The 25,843-nt window shown below is 35.2% G+C and overlaps 2 protein-coding genes across 8 annotated transcripts; one reads left to right on the forward strand and one right to left on the reverse strand.

The window, feature by feature from the left end:
- Positions 1-179: 179 nt before the first annotated feature.
- On the reverse strand, positions 180-25,724 carry LOC123321413 (sorting nexin-29). Of its 4 annotated transcripts, XM_044908988.1 has the most exons (10): positions 25,483-25,724; positions 21,196-21,326; positions 17,420-17,627; positions 2,419-2,840; positions 1,468-2,328; positions 1,226-1,389; positions 1,008-1,176; positions 775-957; positions 467-637; positions 180-401 (listed from the first exon to the last, which is right to left on the reverse strand). In XM_044908988.1, the coding sequence occupies exons 4-10, from the start codon at positions 2,734-2,736 to the stop codon at positions 279-281; spliced, it is 1,989 nt and encodes a 662-aa protein (XP_044764923.1). In that variant the 5' UTR covers positions 2,737-2,840; positions 17,420-17,627; positions 21,196-21,326; positions 25,483-25,724; the 3' UTR covers positions 180-278. The 4 variants fall into 4 exon arrangements, with proteins under 4 accessions (XP_044764923.1, XP_044764924.1, XP_044764925.1 ...); XM_044908989.1 differs by lacking the exon at positions 21,196-21,326; XM_044908990.1 differs by lacking the exons at positions 17,420-17,627; positions 21,196-21,326; positions 25,483-25,724 and adding an exon at positions 2,979-3,087.
- LOC123321412 (small conductance calcium-activated potassium channel protein) lies at positions 4,523-24,970 on the forward strand. 4 transcript variants are annotated; one of them, XM_044908984.1, is made up of 13 exons: positions 4,523-4,710; positions 9,604-9,865; positions 10,881-11,103; positions 12,676-12,918; positions 18,743-18,954; positions 19,457-19,586; positions 19,641-19,736; positions 20,393-20,817; positions 21,370-21,505; positions 21,663-21,901; positions 21,967-22,036; positions 22,336-22,488; positions 22,598-24,970. In XM_044908984.1, the coding sequence occupies exons 2-13, from the start codon at positions 9,633-9,635 to the stop codon at positions 22,754-22,756; spliced, it is 2,319 nt and encodes a 772-aa protein (XP_044764919.1). In that variant the 5' UTR covers positions 4,523-4,710; positions 9,604-9,632; the 3' UTR covers positions 22,757-24,970. The 4 variants fall into 4 exon arrangements, with proteins under 4 accessions (XP_044764919.1, XP_044764920.1, XP_044764921.1 ...); XM_044908985.1 differs by lacking the exon at positions 12,676-12,918; XM_044908986.1 differs by lacking the exons at positions 4,523-4,710; positions 9,604-9,865 and adding an exon at positions 10,434-10,577.
- Positions 25,725-25,843: the final 119 nt, after the last annotated feature.

Genomic DNA, 25,843 nt, shown 5'->3' on the forward strand with positions numbered 1-25,843 from the left:
ATTCTTTAGGGTTTTCACTCAGTCTCTGAAACATAATCAATTTAAAAATTGAAATAATTAGTATGTACGCAGGAGCAAGTCGATTATTTCAATTTTTTAAATGATTTGTTTCAGAGACTGGTAGTGAAAACCCCAAATAATTTCAGAAGATGAAGTAAGCTGAGAATAAACATCACCGATCAAAAAACATTTCTTTTATTAAGAATTTATTAGTGAAACTGCAAATAAATAACATTCATACCAACACAAGAAAGGTTGAAAATTAAATTATCTCGAAATTAATCGAGAGTTGCAGATAGCAACGATGATAAATCTTCTCTTTCCTTCTTTCTTCTACATTTTGGACAGGGTTTATGTTTTGTGAGACAATGTTTGTGGTATACAGCATTACAGTAGTTACACTAAAATAAAAAGAACCAGTTAATTCAGTTCAGGAGAACTCGATAGAATATTTGGCAATACTTACAATATAAACATTTTCTACATCGAATGGGAATATGGTTTTGGGTTTATTGCATACCTCACAAATGAAACCTTTTTGGCTACACAACCAGCACGTGTTAACATGCTCTTTTCCAAAATCAATGCCCTGCTGAATACATTGAACTAATAACCCATTAGATATTTCTGAAAGGTCCTACAATTTCAAATGAAATATACAACACTTCAATTTAAAGACATGGGGGAATAACAGGAAGTCAAATAAGTATCATGTATTGACCAAGTTTATTATTTGGTATTAGGCTACAGTTTATCTGGGATTAAGATACTCACATTCACTGAATAACTATGGACATGCTCATACATGTATTCTCTTGGATAAAGCAGTTTTTGTAGTTCTCCTATGATAGGTTCTCGACAAGTATAAAGATACGCTCGTAGGTAGTTAAGTTGATTGCGTAAGTTTTGTAGTTCTGCCATTTCTTTGACTACACCATAGATGAAGGGATTTAAAACCTATAATCCAATCATATTTCAAAGGAACTTCACCTTTGCAATTTTTTTACCTTGAAATCAATAACAGGATTTTCTTTGATTTCATTAATATAGTTGTAGGATCTCTGGGAAACTGGGTAAGGACTGAAATCCCAGTTGTGTATAATTCGAGCAGGGATTGGAATACTTTTATCACTCATACAGCTATCACAATAGTAGTCTCCAGTAAAGGCACAAAGGCTAACATAAGAAAAATCAGCAGTCTGTCATATCATAACTCAACACTTACTTTATTTTCTGGTCTGATATAAATGGGGCTCTACACCCAAAACATTCAAAATTCTGTTTGTCCAATCCTTTTTCCTTGCATATTTCTCCCAACTGTACAGCCAATGCTTTGGATTCATTTTTCAATGTAGCCACATTTGGAACAGTTTCCTTAGGGCCATTTTCCTAACGTAAGAGATTTAATGTTAAATTGAAAACAAAAATGAACAATGGTTATAAAAATCTGGAATGGAATGAACTCACATTGTTATTTACAGGTTTCTCATCTAGCACCACATTGATATGCATATCATCTATTTTCTGCCAAACGTCTTTCAAATTTGGAGTTCTTATATAATCTCCCCCAATAACATTATAACTATCAACAAGAGCGTTAAAACTTTCCTCTAATGAGGATTGCTCTTCGATACCCTTCACTGGTGATTCGTTGGAAGCAGAAGCAATTCCTTCTGTATCAAAATTTTCATCAAATGACCACCCAGTACCTCTATTCAGAGAATTTCCAAAGTTGCATTGGACTTTCTCTTCAGTAATACTTTCTTGCCTGACTTGGTTAATAACTGGGGGTGTCCTCGTTTCTTTTGGGCTTATATTATTAGAGGAAGGCTTACTTTGATCTTTTGTCAAGATCATTTTTAGTACTTCATCCTCATTGAAAGCCATCATTTGCCTAAACCCTGAACTCTGGGATGTGACAGACATGGCAGAACTCAGGGAGTTGGAATCTGATATATTGTCCTTGTGCATTGCTGCTACCTCAATTGACTGAGCAACATCATCACAAGGAGCCAAAGGGCATGTTTTCAGAGTTGGAGCCCAAATTCCAGCCAAATAAAGACTAGAAGGTGGCCAGGTATTCAACAGACTTGAATTGCAAGGTAATGTTACAGTTTTGAAACCTTCAAAACCTTCAATCAACTTTTGAGCAACATCTAATAGATCACTATCACGAATAAATGCCCCAATTCTATAGAAATTCTTCAATGCTGAGCTTTCCCGTCTCATCGTTAGAAGATATGATGACAACAGGCAGTCATTAAGAGCTTGCCTTATCCAAGCTCGACACTGGCCTGTTTCAGTGGTAATTTGTGATAATTTCATTATCTAAAAGTTGAAAATAATGAACAATAGAAGTTATATCAACGAAATGCAGTTTCGTAGTCTCATTAAACATATGTAAATTGGTAACCTCACCTGATCGATGATTTCCTTGTGCGAAATAACAAGAAGGGGAGCCCAGAAATTAGGCTCAGGCCTGGTATCAACATCTGCTATTACTTTTTGGAACCGATATTTCAGCGAGTCTTTGAGTCCATGTAGAAAAAGAGCTTCTATTATTGTACAAAGCTGATTTGCTGCTTCGGTAGGATTGATACAATGTTGAGAACGATTCTCTTCAATTCCACTATATTGTAGCTCTTTCACACTGTTCGAAAGCTGTTCTACTATAGATTTTTTAATGACTTCATCTCTATTATTGTTTATGCGAACAGTTCTCAGCAGCTTATTCATATTAAATTTCAATGCTTTGAATCTTTACATGAACAGTAGTGCAGGCAGGTAACATAATATGAGGAAGACTAAACTCTTTTAGAACTCCATTGCGCCTTCGATGCCTGGAATGGTAAAATTGTTCAATAAATATTTATTCAAATATTGTCAAGATTATTCCAAGGGGAATGTATGTTCAAATGCTGACATAGCAACAATCGCACAATCATGATAATTTCGGCAACTCAAATTTGAATAATTACAATATTTGTAATGAACTCTCACTAGAATAATATAACAATAATGGAGTAGCTAGAGATATATGTTTTTCAAACAAAATATAATCACAAATTTTGCAAACTACAGAACACGATATTGATTTGATTGTCAAAACCAGAGACCACAGATAACCTGTTCTCTGGTCAAAACCTCTATGGATTCCATAGAGCTCAATAGAAACCATAGAGTTCAATAACTCTATGGTCAAAAAATCACAGACTCTGTAATCTGTGTCCGCAACCAGAGAGTAACTCTGCCGCAACACTGAACTCGATTGAAGATCTTCAAGCCACCTAGTGGCGAAATATTCAAACGCTATAGGTAGGTAATTTTGCTTTGCGATTTTGCATACAGTTATTTGTGAGAAATTAATGATTTGAAGTCGTGTTGCTACTTTGAATTTACATATGATATTAACGATTGAATACTGTTTTCCACACCCACAGAAATTACAAGATATTCAAATCCAATTGGAGATGCATTACAGAGCAGGTTGATGGAAATTTATGAGTATTTCCATCCAACAAACAATTTAGTGGAAATATTCTTAATTTTTCCGCATCTTACTTCGGTTACTTCGCCATCATTATCTTTCCCGTTGGTTATTCGAACTATTGCAACCATAAACACAACAAAACACTTTCAATTTCGTCATTCGAAGTGATGTATCATTAATTTTCAGATTCAAATATGTAATGAATTAAACCAGAAACGAAACTTTCAAGCATTCAATTCTGGCAAATAACAGTTAATAAATATCATTAATCAAAACAGGTTTGAGTCGATATCAAAAATTCGCGGAGAGCTATTTTTCAAGGGGGAGTAGAAACTACTTGATAATATGTATAATTTCACATTGCAATTTTCGAGGGAATCTACAATCCCCCCATTCAAAAATACTAGAAAGCTTCCCTCGGAAATGATGAAATTATATTTCCAGAAATCTCTACCCCAGTACTTTATTTCCTCGCTAGGGTGAAAAGTTTTCAAATGAAAGAGCGGAACCTCCTTATAAAATCCACACGATTCCCTCTTTGAAAGAGTAGAAGCCACATTGAATACGAGAGACGAGCTGGCAGAAGCTCATATCATAACGATCTTCCACCACCAATTAACCCTCAATCGTCCCGCTGTAGTCATAGGTCATAGTGCTTGGGAAAGGTGTAACACAGCGAGACAAAAAATTCGAAAATGAGAACTATTTGAGCTAGTCAAAGGCAGCAACCGTGTTGAATAAACTACCTATCATTTTAGCAATGACAATTTTAGGAAGATAGCCTTCGATATACTGACTTTGGATAGCTTCTTATTTTGGGATCAATCTAAAGGGGTTGCATTAAGACCCCCTTAAGAAAATAAGCTCGAATGTAAGATCAGAATGGAAGAGAGCAAAATTAACAAAAATGTATACGTGTAATCAGCTGAACACCCTATTTGTAGGAGAAACCGATTGATAACATAGAGTATGGGGTGGGGTTGACCCTCACCTGAAACGCGCGCCGCTATTTCGACGCCGGCGTCCAATTGAAGTAGAAAAGCATGTAGTATGACCAGAGATTCAAACGGAGTTGAAGGCGTTTCGGTCTGAACTAACATATCAAAAAAAGTCGCGGACAAATTTGTTTTTCAGATCATTCGAACATTGAATTCTCCCAGTGGCAATCGCAAGAAAATGTGCCTCGCATGCAAGATGGAAGTCAGAAGATATGGCTAAAGGTAGAATTATTGTGTTACTAGCGAAAAAGTCCCACTTTTCGTGTGACACGTTCACTGTCCTTTTTCTACCACAAAGATGTTCTCTACTTGTCTCATCTAGTCTTCAACCCCCACCCTTATGGTTTCAGCTATTGCGTGCGTCCAATATTTTGTATCCATGCTGATTCGTTACACTCTTTCCCATTGCATATTTACCACGCAATAAATTTTAAATGCCAAAAACTTCATGTCTTTCGTCATAGGATCAAGGGAAATAATGTTATTTCCAATTTTGAATCAAAGTATGAAAGAAGGTTCCGAGCCAATACAATCATTATTACCGGTGAAACCTAAAGAAATACCCAGCAATACACTTTATAATTCAGATGCCTAAATTATTCTGATATTTATAAAGTAAAATCCATACTCAATAACTTCCATAATGATCATATGTAAGTTACACAAATAGAAACATTATCTTCAGGCGAATGCACAACATTTCCATACGTACATCAATACGAATTAATCTGGAAAATAACATACATCGAACAGATTAAACAATTCGATCGATAGAGAATATTAAAAATAATGGAGCACCCACTCTAGTGAGGTCTGCATTGATTCTATTATAAAACAATCAATGCCATTAACTATCGGAAATCTAATTTGCACTATATTCTTAATTAGATTTCAATGATTGCAATTGCCTGATTGCGATTTCAGAGGAAGCTTATCGAACCTGTGGCAGAAGGACCGAATATACTAATAGTGATATGATATACCTCTTTGTCAGTTCAAATGATTTATCATACAAGGTTCATTTCAAAATATGACCGTCAAAATGTATATACATCTCCATTCTGAACATAATTATTGTAATCAGTCGTAATTTATAATATATCGTTAAATGACTTTTAATGCATATATCAACACAAAAAGAACAGCCAAAATGGAGTTATTACGACTACTAGTAAAAATTGCAACATTAAAGGAATATTTAATTGATGTGGCCGATACTTGCTGAAAATCTATCATAAAAATTATAAAGAAGGACTTGATTTTGACTAGCGATGAGATTTCATCATAACACGTGTTCCCCTATCACAAGAGCTCATTCAGGTGGAAAAAGAAGCTATTGTGGTAGCTTTATATTGGAAGAACTACACTTCAAGTAGAGCTTTCACCATTTTGCAACCACAATGCGAAAATTCAATACAGATGAGAACCTTTAATCTACTCTTTCCATGATTCTAGTTGCTCACTGATTTGTTTACTACAACACGATGGCACCCTAGGTGGATATACTTTTAAATTCACCGTAGTGTTCACTCAGGAAATGCAAGGGGTAATTGGGATCGATGTTATAGAAACAACTCAACGACGTAAAAAGAAATAATTGGGTATACAGCTGAAAAGGAACTATTTATATCTCCTCGAAAATGCTAATTATTTTATATTCGAATAGAATTGTTTGCTTTACTGCAATCCCGTGAAGAATCTAGACGGTTCCGAAACTCAAACTTCGCTGATTGTTCGAAATAATATTCGAATAATCTTCACAGAAAGTTGGGGAAATTCCAGGAAGAAAACCCAAATTCTCGCTACGAAGTGGAATGAACGATAATAGAAATAAAAACACATAATGATGGAGCATTATTCAGATTTTCTGTCTGTTTCGAGCTTCCTTTGTAGCTCCATAAATATAGGGAAGTACTCGGGATGACTTTAATTGAATTTGAGAGTAATGTATTCTAGGAATGAATCTTTCCCTTGTCAAATATTTTATTGTTAGGTAGCAGATCCAATTATAACAGTTGTTGCGGAAAATACTCATCCTACTGAAAATCAAGCACTTCAATTATGGGCCACATCAATTCAATATTTGGAAAAATTTTATGTTCAGATCGATTAGGTATAGATACATTCACATATAAATCCGAATCGGTGCGTAAAATGTACATCACATCGTATATAAGTGATTTACTCAGCCATCATCAACATATACGATATTAAGATAGGTAGTTTGCCTCAAACTTAGATTTTATTAGGGTATCGATTATTTGTGTTAACACTAGCGGAACCTTCAATGAACGGAAAAACGATTAAATATCCCCACAGTCTGAGTTATCTGCCATAACTAGAATATGACTGAACAATAAAATGCACTTTCTGTGATTACGCGTTTAGACCAGTGTTGATGGGCGCAAAAAGTACATGAAAGTTTAATTCGATCGTAAGAAATTGATCCATGTTTGGGAGTAATTTCCAAGGAACTAAAAAAGTCGCCTGATTCAGAGCAGGCAGGCAAAAGATGACAATTCTGAGATATTTTGTTCCCAACAGTTGGCCAAATTGAGAAAAGTACAAAATCTGACAAACTCCTCAACTATCACGATAAGTGACAGTCGGATTTAACTGATAGCATAGGGCGCTTGCGCCTCGTGTGACGAAATGTACTCGTTGTCTGAACAGGTGACGCACGCGTACCGTTTTCATATTAATTGGAAGACCTTATATGAATTTTTATTAACGAAAATGTCAATCGAACACCGTATTATGGGATATCATAATAGTAACTCGTATAAGAGAAGAGATACGCACTTCAGCTCAAGAGTAAGAGCCTGATCTTTGAACTGAGAGTTCTCATCGTGTATGAATTGAAAGTCCTTATGTCACTACTGAGGTTTTCCTATATTTCCTCATCTATTCCATAAATTTTCATTGCCATCTGACGCCCACTACCGAAACTAGATACTGTTTATTCCATGTTTGATATTCATATGAAAGGAAGGGATATCTATCTGGTCTGATTGTAAATTCCGAAATAGAACCGTATCGAATCGCACTTAATATGATTTCCATTCCCGTATTTCGAACTCACGTTCAGAAATATAATTGAACAAAATATCTCAGTTTTTACGATTTCCGTGATTCATTTATTCGCTTTTCGATAATACGCTATCGAACATGAAAATCAATAGAACGCGAGCTTTATGGTGCACTGTTCATTAATTCAATGTGATGGACTGTTCTTCAAGCACAAGAAATAATTACATTCAGAGATAGCAAGAATACCTAACTCTGAAGATAAAAAACTTGTAAAAAATGATACAGCGATACAGTAAATGATATTTTATATCAATATTGAGCTCTATATCTTCTTATTATGAAGATCGTTTAATCAATCGATTTCCATAACACTGGAGCTCTATAGGTAGGTTACATGCTAACATGGGCATTCTTAGCTTTACGATACCTATTTCCGTCTCTTCAGTTCGTAGGTAATTTTGTTTTTGCGTGTCCCGTTTGTCTAATCGCCTGATGTTCATCATAAACTGAGTCAGGTACCGGTGTTAATTTTGTACATTATATTTTATCTGTAGTTAGCCTTTTCAATTTAGAACTGCATCCGTTTTTAATTCAGTCTTATAGAGTGAAACTAATTTACTATACGAAATAGTCGTTTCGTATCGAAGGGTTTTTTAGTAGAAGTTAAATTTTGTGTCCAGGAAAATATATGTAACAAAATTGTCATGAATTACGAAATAGTGGATACAAGAAATGATTGTCTTATATAAAATGACTAGCCTTAATAAAGTTAACAATATTGCCCATCTGCTGTGGGGTAATAAACAAGGACGAGCACTATAAAGGAAAAACATGTAATTGAAATAGAGATCTTGTAAGAGATAACAATAAATTCATTGCCTGAATTAATTCAGAGAGAGGTATTTTTGAAAATGATGTGGTGGAATTACCAAAGTTCCCCTATTATTCCTGGTTTCGAGGTGTATTGGATCGAAGATAATGGCATAGCCAACGAATATAAATAGAATATGGTACTAAATATTTCTGCATCTATCCTTCCAGCAATTCGGAGAGAGGAAATTGGAAGTTGTAGTCCGAAAACGTTATTGTTATGGGAAATCTCCATCAATTATTTCGAGTATCCAGCACTCGCTTTGAGAGCTCATTTCTCTGGAACAGTGGCGGCTCGTAAGCTAAATAAGTGGGAGTTCTGCATCCGAATCAGAAGAACTCTAGATTCTAGATTCTTGCCTGGATATTCTTAGGATGGCATCATGGGCTAATATATCTAACACAAGATGACATCTCCAATGCCTTAGTTGGGCTTGTTCTTATAGCTTCAGTGAGGCTAGTGTTTGTGTCTTGTCATGGCTCTTCCTCGTACTGTTCTGACTTGCCTTGGCATGCCAGACTATTGCCCCATAATTGATTACCACAACTTCTACCAGCCAGATTTCTGCACGCCACCACACCCTTTATGCCTTTACAAGCAGGGATCTCCAAGGTTTCAACCATCTTGTGTGGCAGCAAATTTTCGTAGAAACGGATGATTATCCGATTCTGGTTTGAAAATGAGAAAGACGAATCATATATGTAAAATGTAGATCCGTTTTGACGGTTATGAAATCGTCATTACTGTGAAATTACGAAATATCTCCATGAATTATTGCTCTGTATATGTCCATAAAAGCTGGTGTTTATAACTGGATATAAAGTGAGGTTCAGAAATATTCTCATGAAGCAGCAGCTAGTTACGACCAATATCTTTTTCGACGAAATAGAAAATTCGCGATTAATTTTCAGTCATGCTGTTAAATTCGGATTTTAGAATGTTTAAAAATAAAAACTTAACTGCCAATTTTCCGCTTGTGGACATCTGATCTGTTCGATTTACATATCCCATTCCGTTGTTCTATCCAGAAATATTTACTCTGATGATTTATGGCTTCATATCGAGAGAAGTTATCTGAATTCTCTCTCTTCAACGATTTCATTATAAAATCCAGTATTCGGACTCCAGTATTTGGTTCATTTAGTTTATAGCCTTGTCATAATACGAATCACATACCCTCAATTTTGAATTTTAAGGGTGCATTCTTGTTCCAGGACCAAGATCGAGATAGATTCCGTCTATCATGAGCAACCAAGACGAGACTGCTAGCCTATTAATAGGACATCCAACCCTCACCAGTGCCTCTTCCACATCGAATTATTCTAAACCGGTTCTGATGAGACAGGAATGTACGACATTTCTGGTATCATCTCACCATCCTCAGCTGTCCGTCTTTTCGGACAGCGAAGAGGATGGTTCTATTTGCGTTGAAGAAAATAACACTAGATCCGTACCTGATATAGAACTCCATTGCAGGTAAGTTCAATTCGAGCAAATTACAAATTTGGATAATTCTCGCAGGAAGGTAGAGATAGCCAAAGCACACTATAACCGAAAAATTCCACATCCTGTTCTCAAAACCTTTCTGGCAGCGTTGAGCTATTATACAGGATGTTTCATGAACATTGCGAACATACTCAACGGCTTGAGATATTTGAAGACTTTGTAAAAAGGAACACCTCAGAAAGGTGATTATTTAACATGGAATACCCTGTCGTCAGGGTATATAAAGCCTTGTATTTCGGAAACAAGGCAGTTTGGGGCAAAGGCATTCAGGACTTTTCTACTCCATATAATGGAGAAATAAGGCTCTATCAGACTCATTAATACTTCTAAAAATGAGCCATAACATATCTATCAATCATACATATTATTCTGCGAGTATATCAGTGTAAAAAGGAAGGAAACCCCTGAGAACAGAAACAAAATGCAGACATTGTCCCGGCGTGATCAGAAAATAGGCTTCAGAAGTGTATCTGTACAAACAAACTATATTTAGATGCCTGCATATGAAAAATTAATGTCGGATCATAAACTTCTGAAATGTCGATGTGCGATGTGTTCGATGTACCTGAATTTCTTTCGAGAATCCGAAATATCTTGATGGATATGAGCTTCATCAAGTGAAGTTTCCGTTTCTGTTCAGGGGAAACAATTATACAAGCTTTTTCGAAGCTTAAGAATTCTGGTAAGTGTGAAAAAATATGATATTATCGCTGCAGGGACAGTTACATCCTGTATGGTCCTAACTGAATGAGTAGAAGCATTTTTCTTGTTCTTGTTTTCGGAAAAACGAACCCCTGATTTTGCAATTTGAAAAGAAAATTCCAAAGAGGCTCCTAATTCGAAATTTTTGATTTCTGAGGGCATTCAGCTCTTTCGATGTTTTGGAATGAACATGGGCACAATCAATGAACTCAAATGAGATTGCTGTCATTATTTGCATTGGGAATTGTCACATCTATCGTCATCCCGGTCCCTCATATTACAGGCTTGATATCAAAGGGTGTAAGCCTAATCTTCCGTCAAACATACCGATACGGAACAGGAGTTCTTCAAACGCATTTCAACTGGCTCCACACACATCTCCAAGAAACTATTTAGAACGACGAACCTCTCATACACCGACCTCCATCTTGAGGATTTGCAAATCTGTTTCAAGGGAAAGCATGAATTCGATACACCAATGCAACTGTCCATGCCTCAACACACCGGTGAGTAAAATAAACAAAATACGTTTTTGTAGAGAGTGATGCAACTTGCTACATATTTTGTTCTATGGAGGAAGCAGTTGTGATCTAATCAAGTAAAGCATTGTAGAATTTGTTGATAGAAGTGCTATAGCTTTGCAATAGCAGAATCCATCGCATGTGGTTTTCTGCATGAGTTACTGGATTCATATTCTCAACATTGAATCGACTTCATTCCTACCTTCATATCTTTACTCATTTCCGAATTCTGACAGCAGAAATGTTAGAACCATTTCTGGAACTTAATACAATAAATTAATATTAAATTATCGTTTTGTGTTCGCTATAACTATTTATATTTAGAACATATGCGAGATCCCGAAAGAATTCAAAGTGAATCATCCTATACGCTTGGTAGTTGGTGCAACAAAACTTACCAACTATAAAACAATCGAGAATATTAAGAAAAAAAAACGAAAACACTGTTTAGGAAGTGATGAAGATAAAATTTCATCCTTTTATTTTCATAGAAAATTGTTGTTGGTAATTATACCAACAATTTTCTTGTTGTTATCGAACATCGAATAATCATGAAAATTGCACTTTTGAGCAGCAAGTTGTCTCGATTTTTCAACTCCCGATTATTTGTTTAGGTAGGAGAGTTGAACAAACAATGAGAGAATGAATGTTATTGATTCTTATATGAACCCGATTTTCAATGGAAATGTTGAAGGAAATATCCATATATTATTATGTAGTAAAATCCATTCTTCATCAACACGTTATATTTGTCGAACAGTAAAGATATTGGTTTCTAAATATACGTATTTATTTCATTTAGAAATGAGCATAATGATTCAATGAATATTGTGAACTTTAAACTCCAGATATTTATAAATACTACACTGCAAACAAACACCTCCTGAAATATTTTTTGGCCAGGAGTTTTCTAATCGTAACTTTATTCAATATATTTTTTTTTTTGTTATAGGCTAGGGAGCATTTATTCTTTACAACACAACCCAACTCGAAAATTTCAGACTAGGAGTAAATTGTCAGAATGACACCTCACATGGATTCACTCATCTTGGAGAAATTGCTTTGAAAATGCGACTGCCAAATCACACTTATTGGAGTATAAAAACACCATTCCCCAACAAAGCACACATTCAATATCAAACACATAAATTGTTTAAATTTCGAATTCCCGGTTGTTTCTATTAGATTTTTCAGTACTACTGGCGTCACAAATTTGTCTGTGGGGATTTTTGTCATCTTCCAATGTTTGGTACATTTCAATACGTTTACTTCTTCTTCTACTTTTCCTGGGAAGTTTATAGTTGTGTTAAATCGATGATTCCACAGTACTTGTCCAAGAGTTTCCCAGATTTATGAAGGGCTTCATGTAGACAAGCAGATGAATTCCATTCAAGGTTTTTTTTTCTGAGGCTTCATCCTCGACAAAATTCTCGTCTTCATCATATGGATGGATGCGTTAGACTTCTTCCTGAAGAGCTATCCCTCCGCCTTGCAATCCCTACTTAAACCGGGTAGTGGTGTTCGGTCAAGTTAGAACTTGGACGATGTAAATTTCAGATGTCGTGCAGTTTGTGCCCGGAGGACCAATCAGTATTACCTTCTCTACCAGGATCGAGAATTATCAGGCAAAGTTCTCAACCGGAAGCGTCAAAGCCGTGCTGCGGAAAGAATTGCGTACATGGATCGGCCGCCTCAACATCCCTAAGACAACTAAGGGACCACAGTGACAGGGAAGGAGGAATTGCTATGATAGCCGCCGATTCCCTACGTATCAATGGTGCTATGCGAAACTTTCGTCAGGTATGATATATGCAACCCTGCCTATAAAAACGCATTGTGTGGATATAAGATCTGATTCTCTACGAAAAAACGCCACTGTATGGAAGATTAGTTCGATTTTGTACGAGCCATTACGAATTTTACGCGGAATGAAAGGTGCTAAAAGCGGTTGATCACGAATTTATACACATGGTGAGACTTATGAGGAGTACAAATAAATTTCTGTCGTTTTCTAACAACAACTAGGATTTTTTTGTGAAAAAGCAATACTTCACGTTTTAGCCAAAGTATTGCCATCCAGATTCCAGATTCTAGATGAATCTGGGGAGTTGTGCTGCACTGCAACCCTAATTCTAATAAACTCCAGTATCTGGGGTGTCTCAAAACTCCTCGCTCTTGCAAATTTGTCTTCTAGAACATTCTTTGCGTTGACTAGCAATGGTCAAGCATTTTATCACCAGGTAATCTGGAGCTTCATCCTCCTTGAGTATGGCCATCACATTTTTCCACTTTCCTGGCAGTATATTATATGAACTCCTCATCTCTTGAGGTTTTTCAAGAATCGGGCCAATTTATATTATTTCCATATAAAGTAGAGCGCTGCTCATACATGCCATAGTCATAAGTGAAAATGGAAGTAGGAAAGGACTTCCCAATTGAATATTTCCGATTAATATCATCATAGAATATCATCTTGTCTGGACTGGTAGAGTGCTCTGCTCAACCTCATCAACTCACAATAGAAGAAGTGGCAGAAATCTATTTGTACTCCTAATTATTACACCAATTTCGTTTCGACTGAATCTTCAAGTAGTAGGACAGACTAGAAAGTATAGCAGAGTTAGGAAACAAAAAAAACTGAAACATACTTTAAAGAAAAACATTTTCTTCGATTTTTCCGTCGCGTAGCAAAGTGAAACTTGTCGATGTAATATGATTTTTTGTTGTTGCCATAACGGTTTTTATGGTCACAAACACACAAGCGAGTATAACGCAATATTAGCATTAAATCTCGCGAGGAAAAATATGGTTCTATTAAAAAAAATGGAAATTCATTTCATGACGGATGCTGATGTCTTTAATTTTAGGAACCACAAGGGAAATTCTTGTAGGCGAAGAGAACAATGAGCTTCGCGCATTTTATGAATAGTTAACTTTACAATCCAATTCGTTGAGGCGAAAATGAGTTCTCCAACTCTTGTTGTTTTAAACTAGACTAGAGCAATCTTTACGGTTGATCGTTTCAATATAGGTAGTAGTGCGGTACAGCAAACCTTGGGAATTGACAAAAAAGGGATTTTCTAGAGCTTGTATGGAATTCTATTGATATATCTGAAAGGAAGTGATTCGCTAAAATAAAAATACTATAGTTTTAGTTGCCTCCTTTCAGAACAACGATAGTTTTTCATGACGCCGAGCAGCAGATGCCAATTGACGTGCAGAAGAAGAAAAGATCGAATCGTATTTACGAAAATAAGTAGGTAATGGACTTGCTCTTATTCATTTCATATTTGACAATGGTTTCTCTAAAAATCAAAAGTAAATCGCCTTTGCTTTGCATGGTCGTTAAACTGGCTTGTTCGGTCTAAGTGCTGAAGTATAGTTATTGCTGCTGAAAAATAGCTGTTGAAGTGTAGTATTGTTCGGAAAGCAGATTGGATAAGCATGCTTGTATATGGAATTTCAATTCGTTTATGACCTTGACATGTGTAGAGACTTATCCGAGATCGAAATATAAAAAAGGAACGAAATATTCATCTTTTCCCAAAGATATTTGAACTGAAATTCATGTTTTTCGAAAATAAATAACCTTCGATAACTGAAAACCACTATGTGGTCAATGAAACGTGTATGAGAATGGGATATAGAAGTGTTCAGCCTTTTTTTACACTTGTTGAAAGAGGTTTTGATTTTAAGGTTACTTATGTACTTGGTGAACTTTAAGATCTGCTTAAGGGTAGTGGAATGACAAGAAAAACGACAGAGATGAACGTATACTTTCATGATAGGGTCGCGTGCGTTTTCTATTTGCCCTATGGAGATGTTCGCAGCCTGAGGACTTTTGTTTAAAAGTAGTTTCGAGTAGGACCCGAAGAACATGGGTTTTTTCACCCCTTGTAGAAATTTCGCAAACAAGAAGGGATGGAAAGGACTCGTTGAAAAATTGCTGCGGGGGTAGATATCGGTATCTCGAGTTCAATACGAATAAATGGATATTTCGGAAGATAATCCTGCATATGTTGGAGAGTGGAATGAAAACTTTCGGAGGAAAGGGGTGTCGCAAGGGATCCTATCCCTTTCCAAAATAATAGCGCAAGCGTGCAATGTCCGATCCAAGCGCGCCTTTACAGTATTTATCCAGTGCTGAGTGTCATCCCCCTTGGAGTATGGTGGGTCGGTCGCCTTCTTTTCATTCCAACTTCGAATGTTTACCTCTCGTTAAACACTCTAACCTCAAATCGACACAAGAAAGCCTTGGCCCCAAGTATATCCTGTATCTTCTGTTCGTTTAACGAAATGACAAGCAACAAAACGAATTCGACGTGGAAATTCCTTGTGCAAATTTTCATATGTGAAGGTAAACTCTTTTCCGGATGATATCTCTGTTCATTCATATTGTTATGTATGGGATGAAGCCACAATTCTCATTATTCATTCTTTCGCTTTCTTTTAGTTTCATTCATACATTCGCTAGAGCAATTAGATCACCGTGTCTTCAGATTTCTACGGGAATTCCATTCATGGAAAAACGGGGGCCATCCACTTTTAATCCGACATCATAATCCTTCGTTCAGTGAAAATTCTTCTTAGTAGAATTTTGAAAAGCTCCTGTCCGATCATTCAGCTGGATTTGGAAGGTTTCATTGCATTTCTAGATGCTGCTACACCCTTCATACAATAAGGTAGACGTAGAAAAAAGGAGTTTGCTACATATTCTCTTGTTCTATGCTGTTTCCTTGCTGTATTCATTGGTAGTTCATTATACATTTCAGAATATAATGAAATTGAATGTTTTTTATTTCCTCTTATTAAACACCTTTCTTCTTGATGTTCATTATACAAGATGTGAAATCATGTTATTTAATTGTTATGAAAAATCTTGTATTCCATAAGATTTTTCTCTTCCAAATAATTAGATGAAGAAGACTGAAACATTTTGCTCAACAGATTTTTCTCGTGAATGCATGGATTAGGAAGAGATGCCAATTCCTAATAAGCTCATACTGATTATTAACAGAGTTATCAAAATTTTCAACACATTCATTAAGATTCTGTTTTCAGTTAATAAAATGCGGTGTCCAGCTTATTTTTTTGAATTTTTGAAAATGCATGATATTGAATGGAAAATCTCGATGTGGATTATGGAAGTATTTAGATTTTTTGAAATAGATCTGTTTAATGTTGGTTCTTTAGGAATTCATTTTGTTTTTTATTAAATAGGGATTATTCCTTTCGAAAATTCTTCCTCTGTCAAGTGTCTCCTATTTTTCTGCAAAAATCTTCATCTGATATTGTGAGCTTCTGTGGTTTCGATGTTAAGTATTGCTGATGTTCTCCTCAAGCCTATTCAATATTCAATAAACACGCAGTATCTTGAGAGTTGAGATATTTCATGATGGTGAATAATTATTGGATAAGAAAAGATGCTAAATCTTGCTCTCTGATATTCGACTCAAAACGTAACATGGGATTCGGAAAAATCCAAATTATCATCACATTCAATAAATATATCTTGTTCAACCACTACCACGAATCAAAAATGAAGGGTTCCGTACATTTTTTCATTAAATCATGAAAATTATGCCTCTGATATTCGGCATGACAATATTCAAAGACCAAGAAATATAAATATTTCTCGAGAATAGAAAATCCCGTTCAAATTTTGCGACAAAAAATGATCTCAAGGAAAAAACAGAAAGTTAAATAGTTTTTATAAAATTTTAACTATAGTTTATACCTACACCGGAACAAATCACCCTTCAAAACTAGTCTACATACCAAATACATAGCTTTTGTTAAGATGGGGACATGTTTTAATGAGGATTACACTACCCTAACGCCCTAAGCTACCCCTCGAGTTTTTGAATGGGAATGTGGATCGAGTGACCTGTCATTTCGAAGATCTTTTCATCTGAATATGGTCGTTCACCTGCTTTCACACTTTGATTGCAAACAATAACATTAGCGAAGTCGTAAATTTTGTTGTTCCAAATAAAAAACGAATGGTCATGAAGCATTTGATACCTGAACATTCTACACTGATATTTTGGCTTCGTCATGCGTCAGATTTTATCGTAAATTGGAATATACCGCAAAATAATACTTTGAAGAAAATTTAAACAGAAAATTATTCAATATTCTCACACAGTTCATAGCGGAACCTGAAAATTGATCTTCGTTCCATAGTAGAAGTGTTTGTACAGTAGAAAATCGTTATTACAAAATAATGAATATTTTATAACTGTGTGATACTGATATTTATTCAAGGAATAGTTTTTAGTGTTGTGGGAGCAAATATTACCTCATTAGGAACTTGATTGGTGAGGCCATTACCATGCCATACATCCTAGTGGATCAATATATTGAGGATTCTTTTTCATAACAGATCGTTCTGTTAGTCTAATTGCATATCCATTTCAATCCGATCCGTTCCATTCATTAAAATTTCAGCCAGCTCACACGACACTCCATTTTGACAAATTTTTCTTGACAAATTATCATTTTGACACCTGGAAAAAACGATTTTTTATAAACCATAGCTTGATTCCTTCATTTTAACTCAAAATGAAATTATTCCATAAAAACTATACAATTATATACAAATATAAGTGACATACGAATATAGGTACCAGTTATTTTATATTTTTATTATTCCAATTTTGATATGATCAGAAAGTGAATCATTCAGCTGAATCGAATATAAATGGAAAAGTTTCTCATTGCTGTTTAATCTCTCCAGTTTTCTCAGCTGTATTTAGGCGAAATAGGGTTCCTGTCTTTTGATGATAACTGAGTTTTTGCGGTACTTTCAGAATTACCAGTTCAGTAAAGCATGAGACAGGGCACGTCACCATACAAAAGACAGAAAACCATTAGATTCGATCCCCTGTGAGTTGTGAAAGGTCAAAAGTTTAATGGTGGCTCTACAGTGGGAGCCTTTATGTAGGTACTTCTGACTTCAGATGCATAAACAACGAGGACTGCCAAGTTGTATATTTTTCACAAGTTCCTACTGCATTTATGCATTGATTATTTTCGGGGTTCGATGAGGAATGTTTTCCATCGATAAACTCATTGTAATCTAGCATGAAAATGCCATATACCTACATTTATTAATCCGTTAGTTGAAATCGTATGGTTTTGAGAGCAAAATCCATTATGATGTAGCCGAATGGAATTAATGACTGCTATCAAACCCAGGAAAATACGGACTCAAATCAAGGGTGGAATTATTCTCATAAAATAAATACGACTCAACAGAAATGATGATAGCATGTAACTTCAAATGGGTCATATAACACTGGGACGGAAAGACTCCTCCGTTGCCTACCAATATTACGAAAACTATTTTATATTGAGAAATATCGATTTTTCAAAGTAAACAATTCATTTGGGAACCTCCGAAGAGCTTCCGAATGTTTACACTATCAATATGATGATGATTAAAAATTATCGAATTTTCAGTGAGGGCTGCAGGTTCAATGTTAAAAAAATTAATATATTTTCATCGATTTTCTCTTATAAGCGGTACGAAACCCTTCAATAAGAGAAACCCATTCGAAATGAAATTGAAATTCAGCGTCGAAAGTGGTTTTCACATAAAAAACCCAATTAATTATTTCAGTTACGAAAGCCAGTTTCAACAATTTCTATACCTGGGGCGATAAAAAACTCCAGTAAGGATTTTGGGCCAAGAATGCAACAAGACGAACCTGGTGTTGCACTTGTTGGTCATGCGGAATATCCAAGGTTCATAGAAGAACGAACACTTGGGGGTAGCGTATATAAAGGTCCATCGTCTGGAAGCCTCAAACACAAACCCAACGTTGGTTATAGGTGAGTAATTTTGGAAGTAAGACAGAACATAACTGAAAAATCGTTATTTCCTTCGAAAAGAAATGGGATCTGTATAACAGACCTATTATCCAGTAGAAATCTGAGCATTATCTAGAAACCACACAGGTATTTTTGAAGGTGAGTCTTTTTTCAACAGAAGGTAGCACTGCTAAAATGAAGAGTTTCACCAAAAATCACCAATACACTTTCAAATAACGAAAATCATCGATAAAATAAATCCTAATACGATCCTAGATCGTTTGTGATCAGAAACAACAAGAAATTGATCATACTGATGAGTTCTACCTTCTGTCCAAGACACACATTTGAAAACACCCTGTATTGTTGTGCCCCAGCCAAATTGTCGAAAGCTATATCTCTCTTCTTGTTTTCTCTCACATTCACAACAATAATGCCTGGAATTTCTCCAGTTCGCGGCATTGCTTTTATTAATAAAATGGTTTACCTATTAGTGAATAAAAATTTTCGTTTATCCACTTAGATTAGGGAGAAGAAAAGCACTCTTTGAAAAACGGAAGAGAATTAGTGATTATGCTCTGGTTATGGGTATGTTTGGTATTATAATAATGGTTATAGAAAATGAGCTGTCTAGTGCAGGGGTTTATGGAAAAGTGAGTATTTCCAGAAAATCGTCAGAACTTCGTGAAATCCAGAGGTTTTTTCAGGATGAATTTTATTCCATCGCACTAAAAACCTTAATATCTGTTTCGACTGTGATCCTCTTAGGCCTCATCGTAGCTTATCACGCTTTAGAAGTTCAGGTAAGTCCTTACAAATGGGGATGATTCAATCGAATTTATTCTGTTTTCTTAGTGGCTTTAATTAATTAATGAACTTTAACCTTTTTATGAACAATAAGATACCAAATGGCGAAAATTTATAACTTTTTGATTTCAAAGACGAGGAAATATGAAGAATTAATGACTTGAGATGAACAATACTTTGAATAAAACGTAATTTATCCCGTTTTTAGTTGAAATTCATGAATCTTTTTGCAAAATTTCCATAAAGTTCCTATAATAATCGAAACAATTCAGTGAGGTAGATTTTTTTGAGTTCTATGTTGTCCCTCGTGTTCACGTGTCCTTCGTGGACGTCATATCGAATCTTTAATAACTCTCTTGGGTATGTTTGAATGCTTTCAATACAACCGAATGAAACTTTCAAACTGTAATTGCGTGTTGATACTGGACAATCGATATTTAGATCAGAAGTGAACTTGTAGCCATCAAAAATGCAACAGTACTGTTCTGTTCTTTCGAGCCAATTCGTCTTTATAGGGACAAAGATGTTATATGGAATTGATTTTACAGAAATTACTTTTGGGACATTGGGAAGATTGCTCTCGTGATAATTACTATGAATAATTTTCAGTTTGAAAGTGCCTAGGGTCATTCTTCGTTGTTTTGATTTGCAGCTCTTCATGATAGACAATTGTGCTGATGATTGGCGAATAGCAATGACATGGCAGAGAATTAGTCAAATAACAATGGAGTTAGTGATATGCGCCGTACATCCGATACCTGGCCAATACCGTTTTGTATGGACAACAAAATTATCGAATAGTAAAAACGGGATGATTGGTTCAAAAAGTGTACCCTACGATGTTCCTCTATCCCTGCCTATGTTTCTTCGTCTGTATCTCATCTGCAGAGTGATGTTATTACACAGCAAGTTATTCACAGATGCCTCCTCCCGTAGCATAGGAGCTTTGAATCGAATTAATTTCAACACGAGATTCGTACTGAAGACACTAATGACAATTTGTCCAGGGACTGTTCTCCTCGTTTTTATGGTTTCATTATGGATAATAGCTAGTTGGACACTTAGACAATGCGAGAGGTGAGTTGACAAGACACATCTGCCTGTTTCAACATAAAAAAATCAACTGAAATATTTCGGTGGTGATACTATTTCAATTTTCTCTCGATATGCTGAAACGATGCCAGTAACAAAGGCATGAAGTTAAAGGAATCTTGAAATATCAGTTATGATCTTAGCGCAACATCAATCTGAAATAAAATGAACCTGTCGAGCAGCGAACGTCAAAGAATAAGATGATGAATCGACAGCAAACATTATAACATGAATCCATTCCTATCCGTCAACTGAATCTTTCTCCCTGGAGAAGAATAACGATACCCACTTGGAAAAATCGATAACTGTTCGCTGCGTGAATGCTCTAAAGTCTGAAATAATGAAATTTGAAGTTTCGCTCACCAGTCGTTCATTTTAATTCTGTCCCTGCTCTGGAATCATTTAAATTTGGTATCTCAAGGGACCATTAATTCACATCTATCGTTTCTTCGGGAAAATTCACATTGAATTAAGCCATGGGGGATGGAAACACCCTGGAAAATTCAAAAGAAAACATTATGAATGTATATTTTGCAGATATCATGATGAAGAGCACGCCAATCTTCTTAATGCCATGTGGTTGATAGCAATTACTTTTCTAAGTGTTGGATTTGGTGATATTGTGCCAAATACATATTGTGGTAGAGGCATTGCAGTTAGCACTGGGATAATGGTAATTATTACTATTCATTTGAGATGCTAAAACTGTCTTTGAGCATACAAATGATGCTTGGACCTCGAAATTCTATACTAGGAATATTGTCGCCTATGTGGAAAAACCTTCAAGGAAAAAAGATGCAACAAAGGTACCCTGACTGAATATTTTTCAGGGCGCAGGTTGTACTGCCTTACTGGTAGCAGTTGTATCTAGGAAATTAGAATTAACTAGGGCGGAAAAACACGTTCATAATTTCATGATGGATACTCAATTAACAAAGAGGTTGAAAAATGCAGCGGCAAACGTACTCAGAGAAACATGGTTGATATACAAACATACACGACTTGTTAAGAGGGTGAACCCTGGGAGGGTTAGAACCCATCAGAGAAAATTCCTCTTGGCAATATATGCGTGAGTATTTCTACATCTACCACCCTCTCATCATGAATGATTTACTTATACTCATTTTCCATCAGTCTTAGGAAAGTCAAAATGGATCAAAGAAAACTGATGGATAATGCCAACACAATAACTGACATGGCTAAAGTAAGTATGGGGGTTATACAGGGTATCTCGAAATTCATACAACAAAATTTAGTCACACATTCTCGAGACAAAATTAGGAGACCCCTATTTTTGTATGACCGGATTCTGAAAAAAAAAGACTTTTTAGGGGGCTGTAACTTTCTGCCTCCTGGCAGGAATCAAAAATATGGTTCTCCTCATTTTGTATTGAAAATGTATGACCTAATTTTGTTTCATGAATTTCGGGACACTCTGTATAGTTTATGGTTCGATCCATGCCACCCGAGCATTCAATTCTTGTACTAATAAATCAATTCCAGACTCAGAACACAGTTTACGAAATAGTTTCGGATATAAGTACCCGCCAAGACACAGTAGAGGAAAGATTAACAACTATGGAAGACAAATTAGTGGCTCTACAAGAACAGCTAGAACTGTTACCAGATCTGTTAGCAAATCGCATACAAGCACAGGTGAGAAGAATGTGGTACCAGCCTCTGAATGAGTAATTTCGAACAGATGTTACGTTTTTCCTCTCTCAAGGTTCAACCGCTGTAAATATTGAAAATTGAACATTTTCAGGCGGAAAAGAACGAACAAAGGCGTAATTTTCTGCACCCCGAATCTGCGGCTGGTCTTCAGACAGCACGCAGCGTTCCACCGACCTATCCATGGCCTGGTACCACGATGTCTTCTTTTGCCAAAGTTTCTACCACAACAACAACAGGAGGACAAAGCTGATTTTTCAGTAGATATCTTAAGAACTATTCAGATATAAATATCATGAAAATATGTTTTTATCCGGTATTATGGGTACAAAAATTCATCTGCGAATTTCAAAAATACTTCATACGCTAGTCTAAGACCATTTTATATACGAAAATTGTTTTCATTCCACATGAATGGTTCAAAGAATAGTGGAAAGGTATATTTCATCATAGACAAATATATTTTCATCCATATTAATATGTAGCTCAAATAATGATGCAGTTGTATTTGTGGCTCCCAAAAAATGATCAAACATTATACTTTCACCAATAACATACTAATTTAAGACTGGAAAAACCTAGTTAAACCGAATAACAGCATGAAATAGAATTGACTGCATTCTCTGAGTCGGCTAATGAAATTAGAAAATTATTAATTAATTTGTTTGCATTCTCAGGATACATCCTAAATAGAGATGTTAAAGTGAAATGTGGAAAATTTTAAATGCATTATAAAAATATTCTGTAAACCTGGATTTGGATTGCAACAGAACGAGTGACCAGCAATCTCTTAGATATGATCATAATGTTTCATGTTTGTATAATGAAGAGAGCATAAATTCAAAATTTTCTACACTTTCCATCTCGAAAATTAAATGATCTTAATTTCAATCGTTTAAAAATTGAAGCAAAGCAATATGAGATGCATTCGTATTTCATTTCATAGTGTCCAATGTTTGGACAAATCGCTAGTTATAGAGAATATTCGAAAGATTTCGTCAATTCTTTAAATGAGCTGAATCCTTGAAATTCATAGGAATAGTTCATAGAGAGTTTTTTGAATAACGTAGTTAATTTAGTCATTCATGGTGCATATACTTAATATAAATATGAGATTTATTGAAATTTTAGAGCCTTATTATACACATACAGTGAGTATTAGATATATAAAGCTAGCGTACATTTAAGTTGAGAACATATTAATCAAAGTATATTATCGATTGAGAATGACAAAAAGGTTCTCATTCATTTGACTATTGAGCACCTTGGTTCAACAAAAAATGAATAGAAAGCTCTAGCTAACATTTTTACAAAAGCGAATGGTGCTAAAACGTTCTAGAATACAAAATATTTAAAATAACTTTCCACTTCTAGAATCATCCTATCCAATCTTAAAACTACATACTGAAAACCTATACTTGCTGGTATAGACGCCATTTCGTCATTCTCAATATAGTCAGACACTAAGAAATTTCCAAAAATTTTAAAGGGACAGTTTCATTGAGCAATTATTTTTAAATCGATCATGAAAATTTTCCATAGATTCAATTTTGATTAATTTTTGTTCCATTATGGTTGTAAGCAGCAGTGGTATGGTTAAGATTGATAAGGATTGTTTCTTGCTCTATACTTTCTGATTGTTGAAATGCGAAGGATAGAAAAGAAATTTTTTAATTTTATTTAAAGAAGGGTTGATCCATTTTTGTCATACCGAAAGAAATAGTAAATATGTCAAACAGATCTCTCATCCGCTTGTATTGTTTTCATCTTGCATTAATTGATTTCAAATGATTCCAAAAAATATATACATACAAACTAATCAATCACACCTGAACAATTCTGAATTCAGTCTGTTTCATTATTTGATCATAATTCTCACTCTGACTTCCAAGAATAGAATAGAATTTTCTCATTGCTTTAATACCAAAATTTTCATATAATAAAAGGAGCAGGAAACAATGCAGTACATATTGACAATTATTGTCTAAATTTTGTCCATGAAAAACTGGGAATTTAAAAGCAAAAACACGCTCAAATTAGATTGATCGTCTAAGGATGGTCCTGCCGTTATTAAATGTGTCAAACCTGTTGGAAAGTTCTTGAGGTTAACTGAATCTAAAATATTCTCAATTTTTGACTCGGAACATTCAAGAAATTCAGGAAGTTTAGCAACATAATTTTCCCTCGAGATCGAAACATGATGATCAACGTTTTGAGTCGACAAAAACAGGTGTGATAAACATGGTGCACCTTCAACATTATAAATATATTCAGAGGTCCAAACTGTTGAGATATAAGATTTTTTTGCATGTCGCAAGTTTTATAAGCATATTATAATAAATCATTTACTATATACTCTATGATAAATGAAATGTATCTATGCGTAGTTAATCTGCTATATTTTTGAAATGCATTTTCATGTCAACCCACCCATGTTATCAACGAATAAACTATTAGTTTTATAAAATTTGTTGTTTCAATTATTTAATATTGTATATCCTCTATTACACCGACCTGGGTTTGATATTTGAGCAAAAATTTCCTAGTTCTTTATAGAACTAGACAGTTTTTTATGTTCAAACATCTAACTCCACTCCGATTCCCTTGTAATTTATATCCAAATGGGAATGGCGTTAGCATGATGTTGAACCGATATTGGGGAATATTATGTTTTGTTTTGGTTAAAATCACATTGTTGTTTCCTCTTTATTGAACTTAGACTATAATGTATACTATTTATTTTGATATTTGTATTCTATAATTGGGTATCACTCCTGTTGGAAATAAACGTTTATTAATATCAATATACACAAGGAATGGGGGAAAATGAATTCACCTTCAAAGATGCCTAAAGACACCAGAATGAAGTGTTCACTCCACAGTAAAATACAGAATGGGTAAAACAACGACGATTTATATAATATATTTTTCAAAGAATGAATGGCTTTATAAAGATGGGGGAAGAAACCATTTTGTTACCTTTGTTTAGGAAGAATAACGCTTTCTTGATATTACTTCGATCGAGTCCGTGAGCAGATTCTTCTCAGTTTAATAATCAAAATACTGAAAATTGATAGGAAGAAAAGAGAAATAGGCCATTAGGGCACAAAATGCGCTCCCTATTCAGTTATCGAGAAGATTTTACCAGAGTAACAAATCTCTTTTCAGTTTTCGTTTACCATACGTTGCTACTCCATTTTACATTCAGTACCACAGAACCCTAATTTAATCCAGTACTACCATAGATTGATTGAAGCGCCCTCATCGGCAGTAGGTGTTAACTAACTTGTTACGAAAGTCGACACCAGGGGGCTTATTGCTCTTATTGAATTTTCATTTT

This window comes from Coccinella septempunctata, chromosome X (genome assembly GCF_907165205.1).
Source record: "Coccinella septempunctata chromosome X, icCocSept1.1, whole genome shotgun sequence".
NCBI classification, from domain to species: Eukaryota; Metazoa; Arthropoda; class Insecta; order Coleoptera; family Coccinellidae; genus Coccinella; species Coccinella septempunctata.

What these genes read in the sequence shown, in the direction of transcription:
- LOC123321413 (XM_044908989.1), bottom strand. Translation starts at nt 2,736, where the DNA reads ATGAATAAGCTGCTGAGAACTGTTCGCATAAACAATAATAGAGATGAA. An exon ending in ATCCTGTTATTGATTTCAAG is followed by an intron (nt 958 to 1,007) that starts GTAAAAAAATTG and finishes ATTGGATTATAG; the next exon opens with GTTTTAAATCCCTTCATCTA. An exon ending in ATGTAGAAAATGTTTATATT is followed by an intron (nt 402 to 466) that starts GTAAGTATTGCC and finishes TTTTTATTTTAG; the next exon opens with TGTAACTACTGTAATGCTGT.
- LOC123321412 (XM_044908984.1), top strand. Translation starts at nt 9,633, where the DNA reads ATGAGCAACCAAGACGAGACTGCTAGCCTATTAATAGGACATCCAACC. An exon ending in ACACTTAGACAATGCGAGAG is followed by an intron (nt 20,818 to 21,369) that starts GTGAGTTGACAA and finishes TATATTTTGCAG; the next exon opens with ATATCATGATGAAGAGCACG. An exon ending in CAGTTAGCACTGGGATAATG is followed by an intron (nt 21,506 to 21,662) that starts GTAATTATTACT and finishes AATATTTTTCAG; the next exon opens with GGCGCAGGTTGTACTGCCTT.